Source organism: Corvus cornix, chromosome 11, assembly GCF_000738735.6.
Source record: "Corvus cornix cornix isolate S_Up_H32 chromosome 11, ASM73873v5, whole genome shotgun sequence".
NCBI lineage: Eukaryota > Metazoa > Chordata > Aves > Passeriformes > Corvidae > Corvus > Corvus cornix.
In genome coordinates, this window is record NC_046341.1 from 1,596,420 (window position 1) to 1,616,671 (window position 20,252).

The window sequence follows — 20,252 nt, forward strand, 5'->3', positions numbered from 1 at the left end:
TTCCAGTGGGGAGAAGGGAGGGATGGACACACAGTGTTAATTAAAGGCAGAATAAGCCTGTGAGGTCCTCATTAGTTAATGACAAACATTTCCAATTAGGAGCTTTGCCTTTCACAGGAAACCTGAGAGCACAGCAAGCACCATGGTGCATCCCAAATAACCAGTGGTGAGGCGGGGAGCACGATCATGGAATGGTTTGGGCTGGAAGGGCCTTAAAGCTCATCCAGTTCCAACCCTGACACCTTCCACCATCCCAGGGTGCTCCAAACCCCATCCAACCCGGCCTTGGGCACTTCCAGGGATCCAGGAGCAGCCACAGTTGCTCTGTTTTATTCCAAAAACCCCTGCAAGTTTCCCACTATCTGCCTCCTCCAGGCTCACCACGCTGAGGGCAAAGCCCTTTTTGTGTAGTGGCTCCATGAAAATTCAGCTTTGGCCACCAAGAAACAGGAAGGTGACGCTGAGGACGCCTGGGGCAGAGTTTATCATGTAACAGCAGCTTAATGGGGGGAAAAAAAAAATCCCCAAGCAAGGCCAATTGCAGCACCTTTGGCTCCTCCCACACCCCAGAGTGTGGTTACCTTTCATGAAGAAGCGGCAGGTGGGCCGTGGCCTCACTTTCCTGTCGTTGGGGTCTTTAACTTCCCCTTCCTCCAAGTCATCATCCTGGAACAGACAGACAGAGCTGACATTTCACATGGGGCATTCCCTGCAGGACCTGACACTTCCCAATCTGCTCCAAGTCAGTCACTGAGAACCACGCTGGGGCAAAACCATGGGAGACCAACAAGGGCAGGTCACAAGGAACACCCCAGGGCACCTCCACAAGGTGCTGCTACCAACAGGGAGATGGGAGATTCCAGGTGGCTCTGAAAGCACCTTCCACTGTCCCAGGCTGCTCCAAGCCCCGTCCAGCCTGGCCTTGGACACTGCCAGGGATCCAGGGGCCTCCCCATCCTCACAGGGAGGAATTTCTTCCCAATATCCCACATAATCCTGCCAGTTCCACCTCGTTCTATCACTCCATACCCTCGTCCAAAGTTCCTCTCCAGGGACAATCTCACAAATGAACTTTTCAGGGTAAGTCCAGCACATCTTCTCCAGCAACTCCTTCCCTTCTACTCCTCAGCTCCACACAGGAGCTGGGAACCAGCTCCAACAAAACTCTGCATCCTCCCCAGGGACTGCAGCCCCAGGAATAAATTCTGGGAGCTGGAGGCTGCTCCAAGATTAAGAAAGAACAGCCAGAAAACACCTCCAGAAGAAAAGTTATTGGAACTTTCAAGCACCAGCGTTTGCTTTTGTTTTCCAGGGAAAAAAACCCCAACCTTCCCTGGCTTTGTTAGGCTGCACCTGGAAAGCCAAAAGGAGCTGAAAGGAGCTGGGGATGCAGAAGGCAAAGGTACAAACGACCAGGGAGTTGTCACAGGAATGTGGCCAGGAAACCAGGATTGTATCCTAAAAACCATCCTGGTTTTCCCTCTCTCTGCCTCCATTTCCCTATTTCCAGCACATGAAACATGTGAAGAGGGAGCATCTGGATGGGCCTCCCCTCTGCCTGGCAGCAGCGGCTTTCTGGGTGGAAAAGATGAGGAAAATTCTCTCCTTTGATCCATTTAGCAGCTGGAAAGAAGGAAAAAGCCATCACTGGGCTGTAGACAAACAAAGGAGCAACAGAGAGGAGGGTTAAGAGCCTCTCCTGCTGCATTCCTGAGCCAGACAGGGAGAGCTCCCCTCAACAGCAAGGGATTTAAAAGCCTACACTTATATTCCAATTAAAATTTGCATTAATATTCCCCTCCTGAAAGCAGAAGAAAATGCAGAGATTGAAGTTTTCCCCAAAGCTGGGGCTGGCTTTCAGTGCTGCCTGAATGGAAGAACCAGCTCCACTCTGCTGCTTTCAAAAGAACTGTGTGAAGTCTGGAACAAAGGGGGAAGTATTTATTTCTGTGAGGTCTCCTTGGAATCAGGCAGCTGGGAATGCTGTTATGAGTTAATGTATGAAAACCAGAGTACAGATTCATCTCCTGCTTTGTAAGGAGAGCTCCCAAGAATGCCTCAGGCTCCAAAGGAGAGCATTCATATTTTAATCAAGGAGCAGGCACGGAGTCGGGGCTCCAGGAATTTTTTTGCGCCCCATAACGTGCTGGAATTCCTTCTCACTGATTCAGGAATACACAAAACCTTTGGAAAACACGTGTTGAACACAATCACCTGCCAGGATGGGGACAAGGAAGAAAAACGGCGTCATTTTTTAAAGCAATTAAACTTGTCAATGAACTATGAAGAGTAAAAACCACACAAAATACGATTCTTTAATAAAAAGCGAGGAGGGTCTGTCCAGGGAGGCTCCAGCAGCTTCCCAGGGTCCTGTGGCCAGGTCAGATCCACAGAAACGGGGCCTGGAAGGACACAGCACCTCCCCTCCTCAGCTGAGGAGCCCCACCAGCGACCCCACCCACACTCCAGTGCTTCCCTGCACATTCCCAGGATATTCCCAGCATGCAGCCCAGCTGGGCAGGTGGGACTGCGGAATGGGGAGCCAGCCCAGGTGCTCTGCACCAGCAATTTCTCTTGGCAGTGCTTTACACTCCCACTGCTGGGATGCAATTCCAGACCAGGAGCCCACGGGAGGGCTTTTCCTGGAATTACTTTGCCCTGTTTTCTCCATGAAAAAGGAGGGAAATTGCCATCAAGCTGCACGAAACAGCTGCTGCTCTGCAGAGCTCCCTGCTGCACACAAACAGGGATAAAGATGATATTTTCCCTAATCCCCACTGCAACTAAAGCCCACTTTTGATTTTTCTGAGTATCTTGGCTGTGAAACTCTGCACATCCCTGACCCCACCCTCAAACCATGCCTTGGGCATTTTCCAGAAATCCCAGCGCCTTCCGTTCCCCTTCCACGCATCCAGATGCTGCTGGAGCCCCACAAACAGCTGAGGATCAGGGTTCCCCACCTGCTGAGCACCACAACCACCCTCCAGCACCAGCCCCTCAATCTGAGCAGCTCCTGGACACCCAATCCATGGGATTTGCTGTCAGCATCACTCCCAAGTCCTCCGGGAGCAGTGGAGCACTGGAGCATTCCCATATTGAGAGGGAACAAAGCTCATTTGGGATGGCTCTGGGACAAAGCTTTGGTTCGGCGTGTGGCACCAGGGGCCCCAAGCCCTGAGATCAGGGCCTGCCCCATGCTGCGGCCTTACCTCCAGGGAAAAGGGTGTTCCTGGCACACTGGGGACACGGATAATCCCATCAGGAGGAGGAGGAGGAGGAGGAGGAAGGAACTGCAATGGGAGAGGCAAGCAGCTCTGAACCCCCACAGGGCTCTGCCCACCTCCTACTTACATCGATTTCTCCATCGTCGATTTCTCCATCATCCTCTTCTTTCTTCTTCTCCTTGAGGGGATCCTGCCCGTCCTTCTCATCATCACTTTTGCTGCTGGATTTCTTCTCATCTTCAGGGGCATCATCTCCTTTCTCCTCTTCCTCGTCATCCTCCCCAGCAGCTTTCTCCCCATCCTCCTCTGCAGCAGCAGCACTGGGTTCCTCGGGAACCTCCTCATCATAGTCCAGCTCGTGCTCATCCAGCTCCCTGGTGACAGAGGACACTTCCAGGTCATTTGTCCTGTCTTCCTCCTCTCCCTTGCGGGGCTGGGGGCTCTTCAGCTCCACGCTCTGCTCGTTGGTGTCGGATTCCTGGGACTTGGCCTCGCTCAGCCGATCCTCCTCATCCGAGTGGTTCTCCTCTTCCCCCCGGCTCAGGGCCCTGACTGCATCCTCCTCCTCGCCCAGGAGGCTCCCCTGGCCACCCTCTCCATCGAGTTCCCGGTCTGAGCCGCTCTCCTTCAGGACCTCCTCATCGGAAAGCTGCTGGTCCTCTTCCTCAGGAGAGCAGGGGTTTCGCTCCGGGCTGTCGGAAACGTCCATCAGTACCCGAGAGTCTGCAGGGAGAGAAGAGCTCTGGTTATGGCAGCAAACTGGGCAATCAGGGAATGCTCACCCTGAAGGACTTGTTCTCCTGTGCAAAGGCCTCCTAAAGAAAGGCTGTTTGAATTCCTGGGAAGCCAAGGCTGGATAGGGCCCTGAGGAACCCAATCCAATGCGTGGCATCGGTGCCCATGGCAGAGGTTCGGAATGAGAGGAGCTTTAAGGTCCCCTCCAACCCAATCCATCTGGGATTCCATGAGCTCAGGAATATGGCTCCTCAGAGATCCTTCAAGAGGGAAACACAGAGTCTGAACTGCACAAAGAACAGGTTTCAGTATTGTCCCAGACTGGCGTGTGCCACCCTTCACAGGCAATGACAGAGCTTGAGGTGGAATTTCACAGAATCCCAGAATGGTTGGGGTTAAAAATCATCCCCTGCCATGGCAGGGACACCTTCCACTGTCCCAGGCTGCTCCAAGCCCTGCCCAACCTGGCCTTGGACACTGCCAGGGATCCAGGGGCAGCCACAGCTGCTCTGGGCACCCTGTGCCAGGGCCTGCCCACCCTCACAGCCAGGAATTCCTTCCCAATGTCCCATCTAACCCTGCATTCCTTCAGCCTAAGGCCATTCCCCCTTGTCCTGTCACTCCAGGCCCTTGTCCAATCCCTTCTCCATCTTTCCTGCAGCTCCTTCAGGCCCTGCAAGGCCACACTGAGGTCACCCCAAAGCTTCTCCTCTCCAGGCTGAACAATCCCAGCTCTCCCAGCCTGTCCTGCCAGCAGAGCTGCTCCATCCCTCTGCTCATCCTGGTGCCTCCTCTGGACTCTCCACAGCTCCAGGTCCTTCTGGGGCGGGGGCAGCTCTGCAGGTGGGGTCTCACCTGAGCAGGGCAGAACCTTCAGTAAAGACCCCAAATTCCTTTTCAAAGCAGCAGATCCAGCTGCCTGCACTGAGACTTTTCTAGAAGATGTCTAAATATGTGCTTGGGAGATGTTAAAAATCCCAAGTCTGCTGAGAATAAATCCAATAAATACAACAGAAAAGGGCAGGGTGCAAAGCAGGGAAAGAAACCTAAGCCATACATTTATTTATTTTACTCCAGAAACAAAAACCCCATAAATTACAGACCTGCCTGACTGGAACTGGCCGAGCTGGCCCTTCCTAGGCAGGTGACTGCTTCACATCCACGCAAAAGCTCTAAAAACCCTAAAGAAGAGCTGTGGAATTACAACTCATCTTCATTTTAATGGGTCCCATGTTTTATTCCAGCTGCTCCCTGCAGGTTCATTTAGTGCTGCCACAAAAACATAAACAGTCAGAGTTTCACCTGTTATTTTTAAAATCCTTGGAGCAGAAATGCTACAAATGTCAGACTCTGGTTGCTGCTTTAACCACACCCAGCGATCCATCAGGAAATCAGAGTTTATTAAACTTTTATGAAGCTGCTCCTTCACCTTTTCCTGACACTTTTCCCTGTTTCTCCCACTGGTTTTGCACAGGGAAGGTGATTTCCCATCAAAGAGCCACCACAGACACACCAAAGCCTCCCCCAACCAAAGCAAACTGAGCCTCCCCAGCACCTGAACCCCCAAAATCTTTTGGTAATGAACAAGATTTGCTGCAAACTCTGAAGATCAAAGTCCCCCTTCAGAAAATGCTGCTGCTTATACTGTGGGAGGTCTGCAGAGGAGTTAAAACCAGAAAATAAATTCAAACCACTCCCAGAAGCACCTTAAGCTGTGTTTGAGGACTGACTGTGCTCTCCCCAAGGCCTCAGAGCCCTGCTGATATCAGCTAATTGATAAACACGAGATGATCTCAACATCACCAGGGCCCAGAGCAGCAGAAAACCCACATTTCGAGCTCCCTCCCAGCTCCTCCTGCTCCTCTGCACATCTGAAGTTGGTTCCTGCTCACCAGCAAAGTTCTGATTCCCCTGACAAAGTCAAACCCAAAATGAAAAGGCAGAAGTTGCCTCCTGGTGACAACGGCTGCGATCCCAGGATGGATCTGAAGCAAATTATCTCCTTATTGAGCACATCAAGCCTGGTGCTGAGCTCATAAATTCCTGCACCAATTGTTATTGGCTTTGAGAGCCAGCTCAGAGCGGGGATTTTAATTGCCCAAGTGCCTGAGAAGTGACTTTGTGTGAACGCAGAGGTCAGCCCAGAGAGGCCACCACAAATAGAAAAGCTGCCAGGGGCACGTGGACTCAGGAAATTTGTTTCTTGATTCCTTGCAAATAAGCAGCACCAAAAAAAAGAAAAAAAGGTATTTAAGTGAAGCAAATGGCTTTTTGTGTTTGACACAGAGACCTTTAGAGGGATGGGAGGAAACAAATATGTTCTGATGGGGAAGAATATAAAACACTGACCTCCACAGCAGCTATTAAAGCTCTTATAAAAATCCAGAGCATCCAGCAGTTGTAATAATTTCCTATTAATTTCCATCAGCAGAAATGATAAGAAATGCAATAAATGATGCCCCAAGTGAGAAGAGTTCACAGAATCCAGGCAGAGAGGGGTTTTTGGGGTGTATTTGCTTGGATTCAGGGATTGGGCTGTTGCTCCGAGATTCCCCAAAACCAACAAAGGCAGATTTTGGCAGCAATCTTACCCTGTGTGGAAATGCCCCAAAACAAAGCCCAGATGGCCAAAGGTAAAATCAGCAGCAGGAAAAGAAACCTGGAGGTGGAAATTAAAAGGAAAACTGCCTAATGATAAAACAGGACAGCAAGTTTAATTCCAGTTGTAAGTGTTGTATTAAAAAAAACTGAAAATCAATTTATTCCAAATCTGTCGAATTCTGCAAGGGTTTGGGTTTTTTTTTTTTTTTAGATGGTTTTTAATCTGCAAATCACAATTTATCCCAAACCTCTGGAATTGTGAGAGGTTTTTCTGAGGAGGCTTTTTAAATCTGCAAATCACAATTTATCCCAAATCCTGAAAGGTTTTGGATCTTTTTGAGGTGTTTTTTTAGGGGTTGTTTTGGGGTTTTATACATTTGGGGCTTTTAAAAATTGCCTTCTGCTGCCCTTTAGTGAAACATAAAGGCAAATATCACAAAAACCTGAGAAAAGTGACTACATGGAAGTATTTAAAATCAAGCAACAGCGACCTAAGTGGCAGAGCAGAAACCCCCAGGTTTCATCCCTCCCTCACCTTAAACTTGGCCTTTTTTTGTGCCTTAAAACTAAGCCAGTTTCTTCCTGATTCACAACCAGTTATAAAAGCAAAAAATTAACTCCTAAGCCCCAGATAAGCTTGTTTGACTTGCAGCTCAGGCAAGAAGCAGGGATGTATTAATGCTTCTCACTGAGCAGCCTTTTATCTTTGAAAAAAATCTTGAAAATTCAGGCAAAGCTGCCTTTGGTCCCAGCTGCACAACTATTTCTGTTCCAAAACTGCCTCTGTTTGCTCAAAGTGTGTCAAATGTTCCTTTCCTGCATGGCTGAGGCAGCCTGGAGCAGCACAGGGCACTGGGAATTCCATGCAGGCTCACAAACCTCTGCTGGTTCCAGGCTAAACGAGCTGGGACAGCCCTTCCACGGGGAGGTTTAGGAGTAAATGCACTAAATAAGAGGCATTTTCAGGCAAAAAACGAAGTGTCTTTTTCCCTGTTTTTGGAATGACTTGGGCACGCCTCAGTGAGCTGAAAGCCTCTTCAAAGCAGGTCACACGCTGTTGGGGAAGGAGCTGAGGATGTGGCAGCAGAATTGCTCCCTGGGGGGAGCAGATGGCACTGCTGGCCCCACAGGTGGAGCCAGCCTTTCCCTCCAGTTGTTCCCTCTGGATTCTGTCCCTGCCAGTGCTGCATCCAGCAGGATCAGGCATCCCACGAACACAGAAAGTGGGGAAAACTCCTCAGCAGCCCAGCTGGGGTTTAATCGTGTTTTTGAGTTAGGAAAGAAGAGCTTTCAGTTCACATCAGTGACTCGGAAGTTTCCCAGCTCTGGAATATTTCAAATTAGGGAATGAAGCATGAACTGCTCCTTAATTTATCAGTGTTCCATGGCAGAGATGCTCCTCCTATCTGGCCATCCTCACCTGCACTGGATGCACCAGGAAGGAGCCAATTTATTCCCAGTGAAGCCTCCCAGCCTTGCTGGAAACACTTAAAATTACACATTTCCCCCCCTAAAAAGAGGGGGAGAAAATTGTGGAGATGCTACAGAAATTTAAATTCAGCTGCTTCACTTCCTTTATAACACATTCTTATCAAAGCTTAACGACATCCAAGATTTTTTTAACTTAAAGCACCAAGATCAAGCAGCCTTGGCACAGCCTGAAGGCAGGGAGAGAAAAGCCCTTTGCTACTTAAGCTGTTTTTAAAACTCCACTTCCACCTCGCCAGGGAATCCCAGGACACATTTTAAATAATATCCTGAACCTCACACTTTTGTCAGTTGATTTGTCCAAGGCCAGAGGAGTCAGAGCAGGAATTCTTCTTACCCAGCAGCACCTTTTGCAAAATCAGGCCCAACTTCCCCTCTTTTGTTAATTAAACAGCACCAAAAGGTGCAAAATGAAGAAGGAAGGAATTCCAGCCAGGAACTGAGTACCTATAAAAACGTGGAGCTTGGCAGAGCCTTAAAATCCTACAAATTTTCATGGATATCAAGAACCAAGCGCATTCCCAACTTTTGTCCCACTCACAGCCCTGGGGGAGGTCACAGGACAGGTGGGAAGGAAAGAAGAGAGAGGAAGTTCCTTCCTTCAGGCTGAAATCTTTGGGATAAAAGGAAAAAATCCACTTCCTAAAGGGCAAACAGCTCCAATGCAACGTGAAAATGTCCCTGTGAATCAGCTCCATGCAATCCAGGGGTTAAAGCAGAGCAGAAAAGTTCTGGAGCAGGGTCTAAGTGCAGCCAGGAACAATGAGGGAGCTGAGGAGAGAGAATGGGAATAGTGCTGACAGGACAGGTGAGGAGAGAAAGGCAGCACAGAAAGATTTAGGGAACAAAGAACTGCAAAAACAGACGCCAAGCAGAAACAAAGGGCAGGAACCAACACGCGGAAAAACAGGGAAGAGCAGAGACAGCAGGAGAAGGAAATAAAATACCTCAGGATCCAGGAAAGGGGGAACAAGGAACACTGAAAGGATGAACTTGTGTGCAGCCCTGCCCTGATTGGAATTCCAGTGGTTAACAGGGTTAATTAACCAAAATCCTCATTTCTCTGCCATCCAGAGGGAGCTCCGAGGTGGAGGATGCCCTGGAAATTCAGCAGCTCTCAGGGAACCCTTTAATGCCCCAAACTCAGCTGCCTTGTGGGATCAGTTTGTTGGTGAGAGGCATTTCCAGGAGCTTGGGATGAAGAGCTCCCGTGGAGAATGTTCCCCACGGCTTTGTACTGGAAACCTGAAGGGAAAAGCAGCTGGAGTTTGTTTTCCCAGCACAGCTGATTTTCCTACTGCTCCTCCTGCAGCTGTCCCCCAGCAAATACTGAGTGTGAGCTCTCAGGGCCTCAGGAAGAGACAACCAGCAGGGTTATACCTGAACCTGCAGGATTTGGGGATAATCCCACCCAAAAGAATGATTTTGGATCAGCAGTTTGGCAAAGAGCTGTCCTGATAAACTGGGATGCTTTTCCTGAATCCAGGTAAACCTCAGAAAGAAAGAATTCACACCCTGGAGGTGCTGTTCTTGCTACAGCTCTGAGGAGACTCACCTGAGAACTGACCCTGCAGGTGATGGACCAAAAACCCAACTCAGAACTGACCCTGCAGGTGGTGGATCAAAAACCCACCTCAGAACTGACCCCGCACGTGATGGACCCCAAATCTATCTCAGAACTGACCCCACAGGTGATGGACCCCAAATCTATCTCAGAACTGACCCTACAGGTGATGGACCCCAAACTCACCTGACAACTGACCCTGCAGGTGGTGGACCCCAAATCTACCTCAGAACTGACCCTACAGGTGACAAACCCCAAACCCACGTCAGGACCCCCCCGCACGTGCAGCTCGTGCTGCGCTGGGGTCCCCAGCTCGTGTCCCCCTCACCTCAGAGGATCTCCTGCCAGGCTGGGCTCCTCCTGCTGTGCCCCCCGGGCCGCGGCTGCTGTTGCTGTCCCTGTTCCCACTGCCTGGGGAGAGGGCACAGTCAGAGCCACCTGCACCCCTGCGCTCTGTCCCACCCTCCCAACGCCCCCGATGAGACCCGGCTGTCCCCAACACCCACCCACACTTTTGGCACCCGCCAAAGCCGCGGCCGCCCCTTCCCATTCATTACCCCACAGAAACGGGGGAATTCATTGATTTCCCCACTCTCCCATCCCCAAACGCCCTCCAGGCTCCCCGCGCCCCGCCCCCGACCCCCTTTTAAAGGAGCGCTGTGCCCTCCCCTCCCCTCCCCGTCCCCCATCCCGGGCCACTCCCGGGGGGGTTCCCCCTCTCCCCCCCCTCCCCGGGGCCGCCCCCGCCCCGCGCTTCCCCCTCCCCCTCCTCCCGCCGGGCCCGGGCCCGCCCCCCCCCCCTCTCCGGCGCTAGGCCGCGGCAGCGCGGGCGGCGGCTCACCGGTGTCGGGGGGCGGCGGGGGCCCGGCGCGGTGCGGGGCGCGGCGGGGGCGGGCCGGGGGCGGCGGGGGCCGGCGGGGCGGCGGCGGCAGCGCGGGACGGGGCGGCGGAGCGGCCTCTACTCGCGGCGGCGCAGGGCGGCCATGGCGTGACGTCATCCGCTCGCGACGGGCCCCGGCTCGAGGCGAGAGGAGGGGAGGGGGGAGCGCGCGCGCTCCGCAACCCCCCCGTAACCCCCCCCCACCCCGCGCGCGCGCGCGCGCGCCTTAAAGGGGCCGCGTCTTAAAGGGGCCGCGCACGGCAAGGACGGGGCACGCGTGTGCGCGCACAGGTGCGCGGGCAGGTGAACAACACGTGAACACGTGAACGGCGTGTGTGTGCAGGCGTGCGTGGGCGCACACGCGAGCACGTGGAGGGGCAGGGAGGTGCACGGGTCCGTGCACGCGCGCGGCTGGACAGATGTTCGTGGGGGCACACGCGTGGCTCCAGATGTGCACAGGCCGCGCGGACACACACACACAGAGGGACGGGGCGTGCCACAGAGTCAGGGAATAGTTAGGGTGGAAGGGAGCTCTGGAGATCATCCAGGCCAAGGCAGGGGCACCTGGAGCAGGTGGCACAGGAACACGTCCAGGTGGGACTGGAATGTCTCCAGACAGGGAGACCCCACGCCCTCCCTGGGCAGCTGCTCCAGGCCTCTGCCGCCCTCCATGGACAGAGGTTCTTCCTCGTGTTGAAGTGGAACTTCTCGTGTTTTAGTTGGTGGCCGTGGCTCCTCTTGCTGTCGCCGGGCACCACTGAACAGAGCCTGGCACTGTCCTCTGACACCCCTTGATGGGATCCCCTCCCAGCCTTCCCTTCTCCAGCCCGCCCATGCCCAGCTCCCGCAGTGTCCCCTCACCAGGGCGATGCCCAGATCCCCCAGCTGGGACTGGTTGGGGCAGGAGAGGGTGTGGCCGGGGGGGAGGAGTGTCTGTGACAGGTATAAAAGGTGAGGTGAGGCTGACGGGGGTGATCCAGAGGAGAAGAGCTGGGATCTGCTAAAGGTGGGGATGGGGATGGGGATGGGGATGGGGATGGGGATGGGGATGGGGATGGGGATGGGGATGGGGATGGGGATGGGGATGGGGATGGGGATGGGGATGGGGATGGGGATGGGGATGGGGATGGGGATGGTCCACTGGATCCCCCACCATGAGGCTCCTGGCTGGAGATACCCCTGGAGCCCCTCAGCTAGTGCCTGGCTGGAGATATCCCTGGATCAGCAGGGTTGGGGGTGCTCCCATGGGTGTCTCTGACTCCCAAAGCCCTGGCTGCCCTCTCTGAGGGCCCAGAGCACAGGCACAGCCCCGGGGATGGTGTCTCACCTTTGCTCCAGCGCTGACTCAGGCTCCCACGTGTCCCTTTACGAAAGAGCCCTGCTGGCAGGGGACTCTGCCCGGGCGGCCACCGCTGGCCTGGCCCCTGCCAAAGGGCAGGACCAGCCCCTGTAAAGGCAGCGGTGACAGAGCTCAGGCTCAGTTCTGTCACTGGAATTGCCAGTGGAGAGATCTCCTGGAGCAGACAGGAGCTGAAAGGAGTGGAAGATCCCCTGGAGCGGAGTGCAAGGTACTGGTGGGAACAGGTCTTGAGTGGACAGGAGCTGACGGGACCACTGTCCTTCCTCCCCACAGGGTGCTCCGTGCTCCTTGGAAGATGGATTACGCCAAATCCCTGAGCCAGCGCCTGGCTGTCCCCGTCTCCAAGTAAGTGCCGTGGAGCCCCTGTCCCCAGGATGGGGACATCGCATCAGAGCCCTCCCTGCTTCCCGGGGTGCTGGCACTGCCAGGGGGTGGTGCTGGCTCTCAGGACACCCCGATCCCTGTATCCCTTCCCAGATGTGTCTCAGCCAGTGCCTCCATGACCCAGCAGCTGCTGGCGGGCCCGGCCCCACCGCCCCGGCCCTACCGCGTGTGCAACTGGGACCGCAGCCTGCGCAAGGGCGTCATGGCCCCAAGCCTCGCCGAGCTGCTGTGCCAGGTCTGTCTGTCTGTCTGTCTGTCCGGGCTCTGGCTGTCCGTCCAGGGACCGTCCCCAGCCCTGCTCACCCCCAGCCCCGTTGCAGGCTCAGAGCGCCCTGGCCCTGCCGGCGCCCATCGTGCTGGTGCTGGATGAGGACGGCACCGCGGTGGAGACGGAGTCGTTCTTCCGGACGCTGGAGGAGGGCACGGCACTGATGGCCCTGAGCAAGGAGCAGACCTGGACTGCCCCCAAGGTGAGGGGATCCCTGAGAGGGGCAGGAGGCTGGTTTTGTCCTGTCTGGCCCACACTGGAGGTGGGACTGGGAGGGTGGGGTGCACCGGGTGACCGTGGTCCCGCTCTTTCTTAGACACGTGGCTACCAGGTGAGCCTGTCCCGCAAGCCCCCGCGCAGGATCGACGTCGCCTGCGTCACCTTCGACCTGTACAAGACCAACCCGAAGGACCTGGGCTGCCTCAACGTCAAAGCCACCCTGTATGGCACCTACAGCATGTCCTATGACCTGCGCTGCTACGGGGCCCGGCGCCTGGTGAAGTGAGCACGGGGGGCTGGGGACACTCCGGGAGCAGGGACACTGCCCAGCCCCTCCGTGGCATGCTGACCCCTTTCTCCCTGCCCAGGGAAGCCCTGCGCTGGACACTGTTCACCATGCAGGCCACGGGCCACGTCCTGCTGGGCACCTCGTGCTACATGCAGCAGCTGCTGGACGCCACCGAGGAGGAGCAGAAGGAAGAGGAGAAGAGCCCTGTCCCCCTTCAGAACCTCCTGCCCTGCAGCCTCCCTGCCCTACCCTACAAGAAGATGCTGCAGTGAGGGCTGGCTGGCCTGGCCTGTCCCCTCCTCTGTCCCCCCAGCCCTCGGGGGTCCCAGCACCCCACTAGGTCAATGCCTGGGCAGAGGCTGCCGTGGTGGCACAACCTCTCCTTGCACTCCGCTGGCTGAGTGTGGCCAGATCTGCTCTGGAATAGCTGCTGCTCTGTAAATATATTTATTTAAGTCAAGTTCTCCTGCATTCAGCTGCGTCTTGTGTCATCTTTGTGGGGGGGACACCCAGGACACGCAGCCCTTGCACTGCTTGGCACGCTGAGGTGGTGGTGTAAGAGGTGAGAGGAGGGGACCTGTCGCAAGTGCTTCCCCAGGGGAACTGCTGCCTTCATCACCCTCCTCCTCCCTGGCACCAGAGCCTGTCTCCCACCCCCTGGCACTGCAGCCACCCACAACATGGTGACGGGGCAAATCCCAAAGCCCCTGGCCTGTGGCAGCTGGCGCCACGCCTGTCCTTGCTCCTTTTAACAGGATGAAAGATTTCCCTGCTCCTTGTGTCCCTGACTGTGCAGGGCTGGCACAGAAGGACAGCCCTCATGCCCTGGAGGAGGTGTTCTGGTCCCTGGGCTCCCCAGCCCCCGTGGCAGCCCTGGGCAGGGGCTCACTGTGCCCACTCCAGCCTTGCACATCCCCCAGTGCTGGTGCTGGCCTGGCTCTGTCCACGGGGATCCCAAGGGCCCACCAGCTCCAGGGATATCAGCTGGGAAACAAACCGAGCTGGGGGCACTGGGCTCCAGCCACCTGGCCCTTGGGGGGCTGTCCCCGAGTGTGCAGGGGGAGCCCAGAAAGATCCTGAAGCACAACCCCTGCCAGAGAGGGTGGGAGGGAGGGCAACAACCCACTACCCACCTGTGCTGGACTGGGACTACTGGGCTGAGCTGTGGGGAGGTGAGAGGCCACTCTCTGGCGATCCTTAGAGCCATTCCCCCCACCCCGTGTCACACTGTGGGGGACACCTGAGCTGAGCCACACTCACCTGGGCACCTACTTACTGCAGGGCCTGGAGCTGCAGCACAGGAACTGATCATGTGGCAGAGACCTGAGCCCCAGCTGGGGCTGTAGGGACTTAATTAGCCTGATAACTAATGAGGATCAGCACCAGCTGAGCCCCATCTGGGAGCAGCGCCTTTGCCCCATGGCACAGATGTGTGACCTCCCCGTGCTGACGCAGTGCCACCCAGGGGCACCAGGGACAGCGTGGGCACTGCCCTGCCCCGCCCGTGCCGCTGTCACCCCATGGCTGTACACAGCCGGTGGCCACCTCCCCCGGCCCCTCGGGCTGCCGGTGGCCGTGCCAGCCCCGCAGTGTCCCCGCCCCCACGCAGGTGTTTAGCAGACATATTTATTTCTGTACACACTTATACACACAGCTCCCAGGGCAGCTCCATCCTCGCTCCCAGCGCCGGCTCTGCTCTGCGGCAGGGCCACCCCCGTATTTCCGGGGGTGCTGGGGCCAAGCCTGTACCCCTCACACCCCCTCCCCAGCCCCGTAGTGTCTACCTGGGGGAAAAGCCCCCTGCAGCCCCCAGGGCAGCGCCGTGCACCATCCCCCTGCCTCAGTTTCTCCCCGGGAAGAGGTGGGGGCTGACTCCCACCAGCACCACGCTCCCACCGCAGGGTCCTCACCCCCCAACCCGGGTGAATTTGGGGTTCCAGATGCTACAGCTGCCCCGGTGGAGCCTCCTGGGGGTAGTCCTCCATCACCCTGACCCCTGCACGGGGGGTGTCAGGCACCGGTTCCATCCCCCAGCCCCTGCAGCCCCCCGAGCGGTGGCGGGGGGCTCTGGGGGGGCTACTTGACGTGCTCGGCAGCGTGGGAGGAGCAGTAATACTTCTTGTGGGCGATGAAGGTGGACAGGCTGCTGAACTTGATGTTGCAGAGGCGACAGTACCTGTGGTTGCCGTTGGGCACCGGGCCGGGCACCGCCTTGGCCGGAGGGGTCTGCACCCCCCTGTCCGTGTAGGCCGGGGGCGTGGGGGGCTTGCGGGCAGCTTCCCGCAGTCCCTCGGGGGCTCCGGGCGAGGCGGGGGCCCGGGGGAGCCGGGGGGCCGGGGGCTGTCCCGGCCCTCCTTGGCGGTGACGCTGTCCCGGCGGAGGCGGGGGCCGGGCGGGCGAGGGGGGGACGCCGCGGGCAGCGGGGGCTCGGGCGTCCTGCCGGCACCGGGGGCCAGCGCGTCCGGGAGCCCCTGCCCGGCCCCCGCCGGCGGCTTGGCCACGAAGAGCCCGTGGGCGTTTCGGAAGTGCTCGAGGAGGTCGCCCTTGATGGCCCCGTTGAGGGGACAGTAGGGACAGGCGGCGAGGGGACCCTTGGCCCCCGGCGGTGCCAGGGGACCCTTGGGGTGACGCTGCAGCGAGTCCGCGCCGGGGTAGGGGATGCCGGGGCTCCCCGCCGGGGCCGCCCGCACCCGCACCGATCCTTCGGGGTCCCCCTCGCCGGGGCTGCCGGGGCTGCGCCGGCCCTTGAGGGGGGCGGCCATGGCCCCCTTCATCTTCTGCAGGTGCTCGAGGGTGCGGGGCTGCAGCGGCGTGGCCGGGCACTGGTACTTCTTGTGCGCCAGGTACGCGTCCAGGCTATTGAAGCTGATGCGGCACGCGGTGCACTCGTGGTAGTCGGCCAGGGGCAGCAGCGGGGCCGGTGTCGGTGTCGGTACCGGCTCGCTCTGCCACCGCGGCTTCTTGCTCAGGTCGATGGGACCCTCGGCTTCGGGGCTGGCGCGGGGCTCGGGGGCGGCCGCGGGCGGCTCTGCGGGCGGGGGCTCCGGTGCCGGCGGGGGCTCGGCGGGGCGGCGAGCGGCGCCGTGGATCTCGTAGAGCTTGCGGCGCTTGCGGGTGCGCAGCGGCTGCGGCACGAAGGGCACTTTGGGGGCGGCGGGGCGGCGCAGGGGAGGGTCGTGCCGGGAGGCGCAGTAGAAGCGCTTGTGCACCACGTAGGTCTCGTGGCGGCTGAAGCGGATGTTGCACGCCTCGCACAGCGTCTTGCTGGGGTCCTCGTCCCCCTCGTCCCCCGCCGAGCTGCTGGGGCTCTGGCTGTCCTCGCTGCACCGCCCCGACCCCCCCTCCGCCTCGGGGGACCCCGCTTTGGTGCCCCCCTCTTCAGCCTTGCCCTCTGGCGCGGTGGCCGGCGGTGTGGCATCGCGGCCGGCGTCCCCGTCCCCCGCCGCAGGGCCCTGCCCGTTGCCCGCCGGAGGGGACAGCAGCGTCCCCGGGGCGGGGGGACCCTTGGGCACCCCGGGGGGAGCTTTGAGCTTGCGTGCCCCGGGTGGGCTGTCCTCGGCCAGGTGCCGGCTGGAGCAGTACAGGCGCTTGTGCACGTAGTAGTTGTTGATGTTGTTGAAGGTGATCTCGCACTCGAAGCAGGTGGCCCCCTTGGGCACCGGCGTGCCCGGGTAGATGGCGGGCGGCACCGCGCCCCCGTGGCCCTGCTTCAGCCGGCTGTGCACCAGCTCCGACATCTTGGCCAGGATCTCCGACGCCTGCGGCACCACCGCGGCCTCGTGGCCGAACACGTACTGCGGGAGGAAGACGGTGCCGCCGGCCGTGCCCGTCCCCGGCTCGCTGGGCACGGGGCTGGAGCCCGGCGTGGGGCTGGCGAGCTCCGACTTGACCTTGGCCGATGGCAGGCTGCGGGGGGACGAGGTCCGGGAGCCGGCGTCGGGGCTGCCGGCCCCCTCCCCGCTCTTCGGGGCCTCCGCCTCGCTGGCCGGGCTGCCGGCCGGCTCCTCCTTGATGCGCACGGGCTCGCCGGACGTGGAGGAGGAGGAAGAGGAGGAGGAGGATGCCGATGAAGGCCCTTCCCCGTTCTGTGGCTGGGCTGGGGGCGAGAGTTTGCCGGCCCTGGGGTCGGGGGGCGAGGCCGGCGGTGCCGGTGCTGGTGCCGGTACCGGGGCGGTGTCGGGGCCGGGCGGGGGGCCGGGCAGCACCACGTGCTGCGGCAGGGCCGGCAGCGCCTCGGGCAGGAACGCGCTCAGGCTGCACTTCCGCAGGGACGCGTTGTTCGGCTGGCTCAGCCCTGCAGGGGGACAGAGGCGACAGTGTCACCGACAGCCCCGGCACAGGAATGCTCGCCCCGTTCCTTGTTCCACACATCCTGGCAGAGGGATGCTTGCTGTGCCCCCTGTTCCCAATGCCTCTGGCACAGGGATCCTGCTCTGTTCCCCATTCTCAATGTCCTGGCACGGGGACACTGTCCTGTCCCCACCTCCCTTCCCACCACCAGGCCCAGCTGGGGACAAGCCCTTGGTGACAATGCCATCCCGTGTCCCCCATGGCCACAGCCCCAGGACTCACCAGGAGCGAGGGGTTTGGCAGCAGGAAGGGCTGATCCTGGTGAGAACACCTCGCCCTTGGAGCCCGGCTGGCAGATCATGTGGTTGGTGACCAGGTGGCTGTACAGGATGTCCCTCGTGGTGGAGATGAAGCCACAGCTGTGGCAGACACCTGAGGGGACAGGGCACGGGGCTGAGCGGGCAGGGTGGGAAGGACAGTGCCCATCCCTGGGCTGTGCCGGAGGGGACGGGGCTGTCCCCATGGGACACTCACCGTTCAGGGTGTCCGTGTGCACCTTCAGGTGCCGCTCGCAGTTGGCTTTGGTGGTGAAGGCGGACAGGCAGATCAGGCAGACGAATGGCCGCTCTCCTGCCAGACAGATGGACACTCAGTGCTGAGGGGAGGGGGACAGGGACTGTGGGGACACCCACAGGGCCACCCCATAGGGCCAGATCCCTCTGTCTCTGCGGGTCTGAGATGAAGACCTACCAGTGAGCTGTGCCAAACCAGTGGCCCAACTGGGGAGAACTTCATCCCACTGGTCACTGTGCTCCAGCCCCATATCCTCCCTACCACTCCAGTAGCTCAGCTGGGGTGAACCTCCTCTAAATGGTCACCATGCTGCCACCCCCCAGCCTCCCTGTCCCTCCAGAGGAGGGGTGCTGTGCTGTGCTGTGCCATACCGCTGTGGCTCCGCATGTGGATCTCCAGGGAGCTGGCACTGGGACAGCTCTTCTTGCACTGTGGGAAGGGGCAGACCCTCTCGTTGGGATATGTCTCCTTGGGCTTCTCATCCAGGGCGGGGGAGCCGGCGCCGGCGCTCTGCCGGCTGGCACAGTAGTACATCAGGTGGGCCTGGAGGTTGCGCTCGCTCCGGTACCAGATCCCGCAGTCCTTGCACGGGAACACGTCCTCTGTGGAGAGCAAGGGACAGGGACATCGGGACAGGGACATCGCTTGTGTGACAGGCTGGGGAGCCCTGGCAGGGTTGCGGTGCCGCCTGTCCCTCCCCGCGTGTCCCTCCCTGCGTGTCCCCAGCACTCACTGTTGACCACGGCAGTGGCCAGGATGGCGGCCATGCCGGCCTGCTGTGGCAGCAGCTGGATGTCCGAGTGCAGCGCCGCCGGGTACGGGGACTCGCCGGGCTCCGCTTTCACCCCGTGGTTGGGGACAGCTGGTGGCTCTGCCATCACGAAGGCGCTCAGGGGCTCGTCCTCCCGCAGCGCTCGCGTTGTCCGGCACCACAGGGCTTCGTCTGGGATGGGGGGACAGCGGTGAGCGGGGATCGCTGCATCCCGTCCTGCCTCCTGCCTGGCCTGTCCCCTCTGTCCCGCCTTGTCCCCGCGGTCCCGGCAGCGGCCGCTGCTTCCTCCCGGCCGTGGCCTGGAGATGGCGGTGTCTGCCCGTGCTGAGCCCCGTGGAGCCTGCCCGGACCCGCCGCTCCGGCTCGTGCCTGTCTCTGCACGTATCCCTGTGTCCATCCCTGCATCAATCCCTACATCCATCCCTGTATCCACCGCTACGCTCATCTCTGCATCATCCCTGCACCCATCCCTGTGCCCGTTTCCACGTCCATCCTTACACCCATTCCTGTGCCCATCTCTGCATCCATCCATCCATCTTTACACTCATCTCTGCACTCATCCCTGTGCCAATCCTTGTGCCCATCTTTACAACCATCCCTGTGCCCATCCCTGCGTCCATCCCTGCGTCCATCCCTGTGCCCTTCCCTGTGCCCATCCCTATGCCCTTCCCTGTGCCCATCCCTCTGCCCATCCTTGCTCCCATCCCTGCTGGGACCCTCCCCTCCCCAGGGACGCTGGGACAGGGACGTGCCCAGGGACAGCCAGCGGTGGGACAGGGGGAGCAGACACTGGGACAGGGGGACACAGAGGGGGCCCCCTCCCCTCCCACCCCCACTGCCCCCAGTACCAACCCTTCCTGTAGATGATGGCGTTGGCATCGGGCTCTCCGGGCATGAGGGGCAGGCGGGACAGCCAGCAGCTCTCGTCCCCCAGCACCAGCGTCACGGGGGGGCTCTGCGGGGCAGGGACAGGGGGTCAGCACCGGGGTCACACCGAGGGGCTGCCAGGGGGGTCACAGTGCTCCCCAAAACCTGCTGGGGTCACACTGAGGGGCTGCCAGGGGGGTCACAGCGCTCCCCAAAACCCGCTGGGGTCACACTGAGGGGCTGCCAGGGGGGTCACAGCCCTCCCTGCTCAGCCCATGCCCAGCTCCCCGCATTCTAATGAATATTAATGAGCACAAGGGGGGGGAAATTAATCTCCCTGATCCTCCGATGGCTGCTGCAGTAACGATATGAAATCTAATTATCCATCCCAATATTTCCAACCCCTCCAACTCAGCCTGACAGTCGCAGCCGGTTGGGGCCTTATCACTGCCAGGAGCCGAGTGCTGGCAGCGTGATAAAGCCCCCAACACACGTGTGAGGCACTGGCACAGGGGTGTGACACTGGCACAGGGGTGTGACACACTGGCACACAGGTGTGACACTGGCACAGGGCTGTGACACACTGGCACAGGCGTGTGACAGTGGCACAGGGGTGTGACACTGGCACAGAGCTGTGACACACTGGCACAGGGTGTGACACACTGGCACAGGGGTGTGACACACTGGCACAGGGGTGTGCACCTCTCACAGTGTGGGGGAACCCACCCGCCCCTGCAG

The 20,252-nt window shown here is 59.1% G+C and overlaps 3 protein-coding genes across 6 annotated transcripts in view; 1 reads left to right on the plus strand and 2 right to left on the minus strand.

The window, feature by feature from the left end:
* Positions 1–10,492, minus strand: part of ZC3H18 (zinc finger CCCH-type containing 18) — a 42,729-nt gene extending 32,237 nt beyond the window's left edge. For both annotated transcript variants that reach the window (XM_039558433.1, XM_039558432.1), the window contains exons 1-4: positions 10,454–10,492; positions 9,941–10,023; positions 3,352–3,947; positions 582–666 (exon numbers count right to left, since the gene is read on the minus strand). In XM_039558433.1, coding sequence (XP_039414367.1) covers positions 582–666; positions 3,352–3,933 — 667 coding nt within the window. In that variant the 5' untranslated portion in view covers positions 3,934–3,947; positions 9,941–10,023; positions 10,454–10,492. The remainder of the gene's footprint in view (positions 1–581; positions 667–3,351; positions 3,948–9,940; positions 10,024–10,453) is intronic.
* A 212-nt stretch (positions 10,493–10,704) lies between these two features.
* Positions 10,705–13,483, plus strand: CIDEC (cell death inducing DFFA like effector c). 3 transcript variants are annotated; one of them, XM_039558624.1, is made up of 6 exons: positions 10,705–10,783; positions 12,126–12,197; positions 12,330–12,471; positions 12,557–12,706; positions 12,821–13,005; positions 13,092–13,483. In XM_039558624.1, exons 2-6 carry the CDS (start codon positions 12,148–12,150, stop codon positions 13,282–13,284), a joined length of 720 nt encoding a protein of 239 aa, XP_039414558.1. In that variant the 5' UTR covers positions 10,705–10,783; positions 12,126–12,147; the 3' UTR covers positions 13,285–13,483. The 3 variants fall into 3 exon arrangements, with proteins under 3 accessions (XP_039414558.1, XP_039414557.1, XP_039414556.1); XM_039558623.1 differs by lacking the exon at positions 10,705–10,783 and adding an exon at positions 11,462–11,498; XM_039558622.1 differs by lacking the exon at positions 10,705–10,783 and adding an exon at positions 11,711–12,060.
* Positions 13,484–14,990: 1,507 nt separating this feature from the next.
* Positions 14,991–20,252, minus strand: part of ZFPM1 (zinc finger protein, FOG family member 1) — a 33,599-nt gene continuing 28,337 nt past the window's right edge. Inside the window, 7 exon segments of the mRNA XM_039558482.1 lie at positions 14,991–15,336; positions 15,339–17,306; positions 17,585–17,734; positions 17,837–17,932; positions 18,247–18,477; positions 18,609–18,818; positions 19,500–19,602. Coding sequence (XP_039414416.1) covers positions 15,089–15,336; positions 15,339–17,306; positions 17,585–17,734; positions 17,837–17,932; positions 18,247–18,477; positions 18,609–18,818; positions 19,500–19,602 — 3,006 coding nt within the window. The 3' untranslated portion in view covers positions 14,991–15,088.

What these genes read in the sequence shown, in the direction of transcription:
- CIDEC (XM_039558624.1), top strand. Translation starts at nt 12,148, where the DNA reads ATGGATTACGCCAAATCCCTGAGCCAGCGCCTGGCTGTCCCCGTCTCC. An exon ending in TCGCCGAGCTGCTGTGCCAG is followed by an intron (nt 12,472 to 12,556) that starts GTCTGTCTGTCT and finishes GCCCCGTTGCAG; the next exon opens with GCTCAGAGCGCCCTGGCCCT. An exon ending in AGACCTGGACTGCCCCCAAG is followed by an intron (nt 12,707 to 12,820) that starts GTGAGGGGATCC and finishes GCTCTTTCTTAG; the next exon opens with ACACGTGGCTACCAGGTGAG.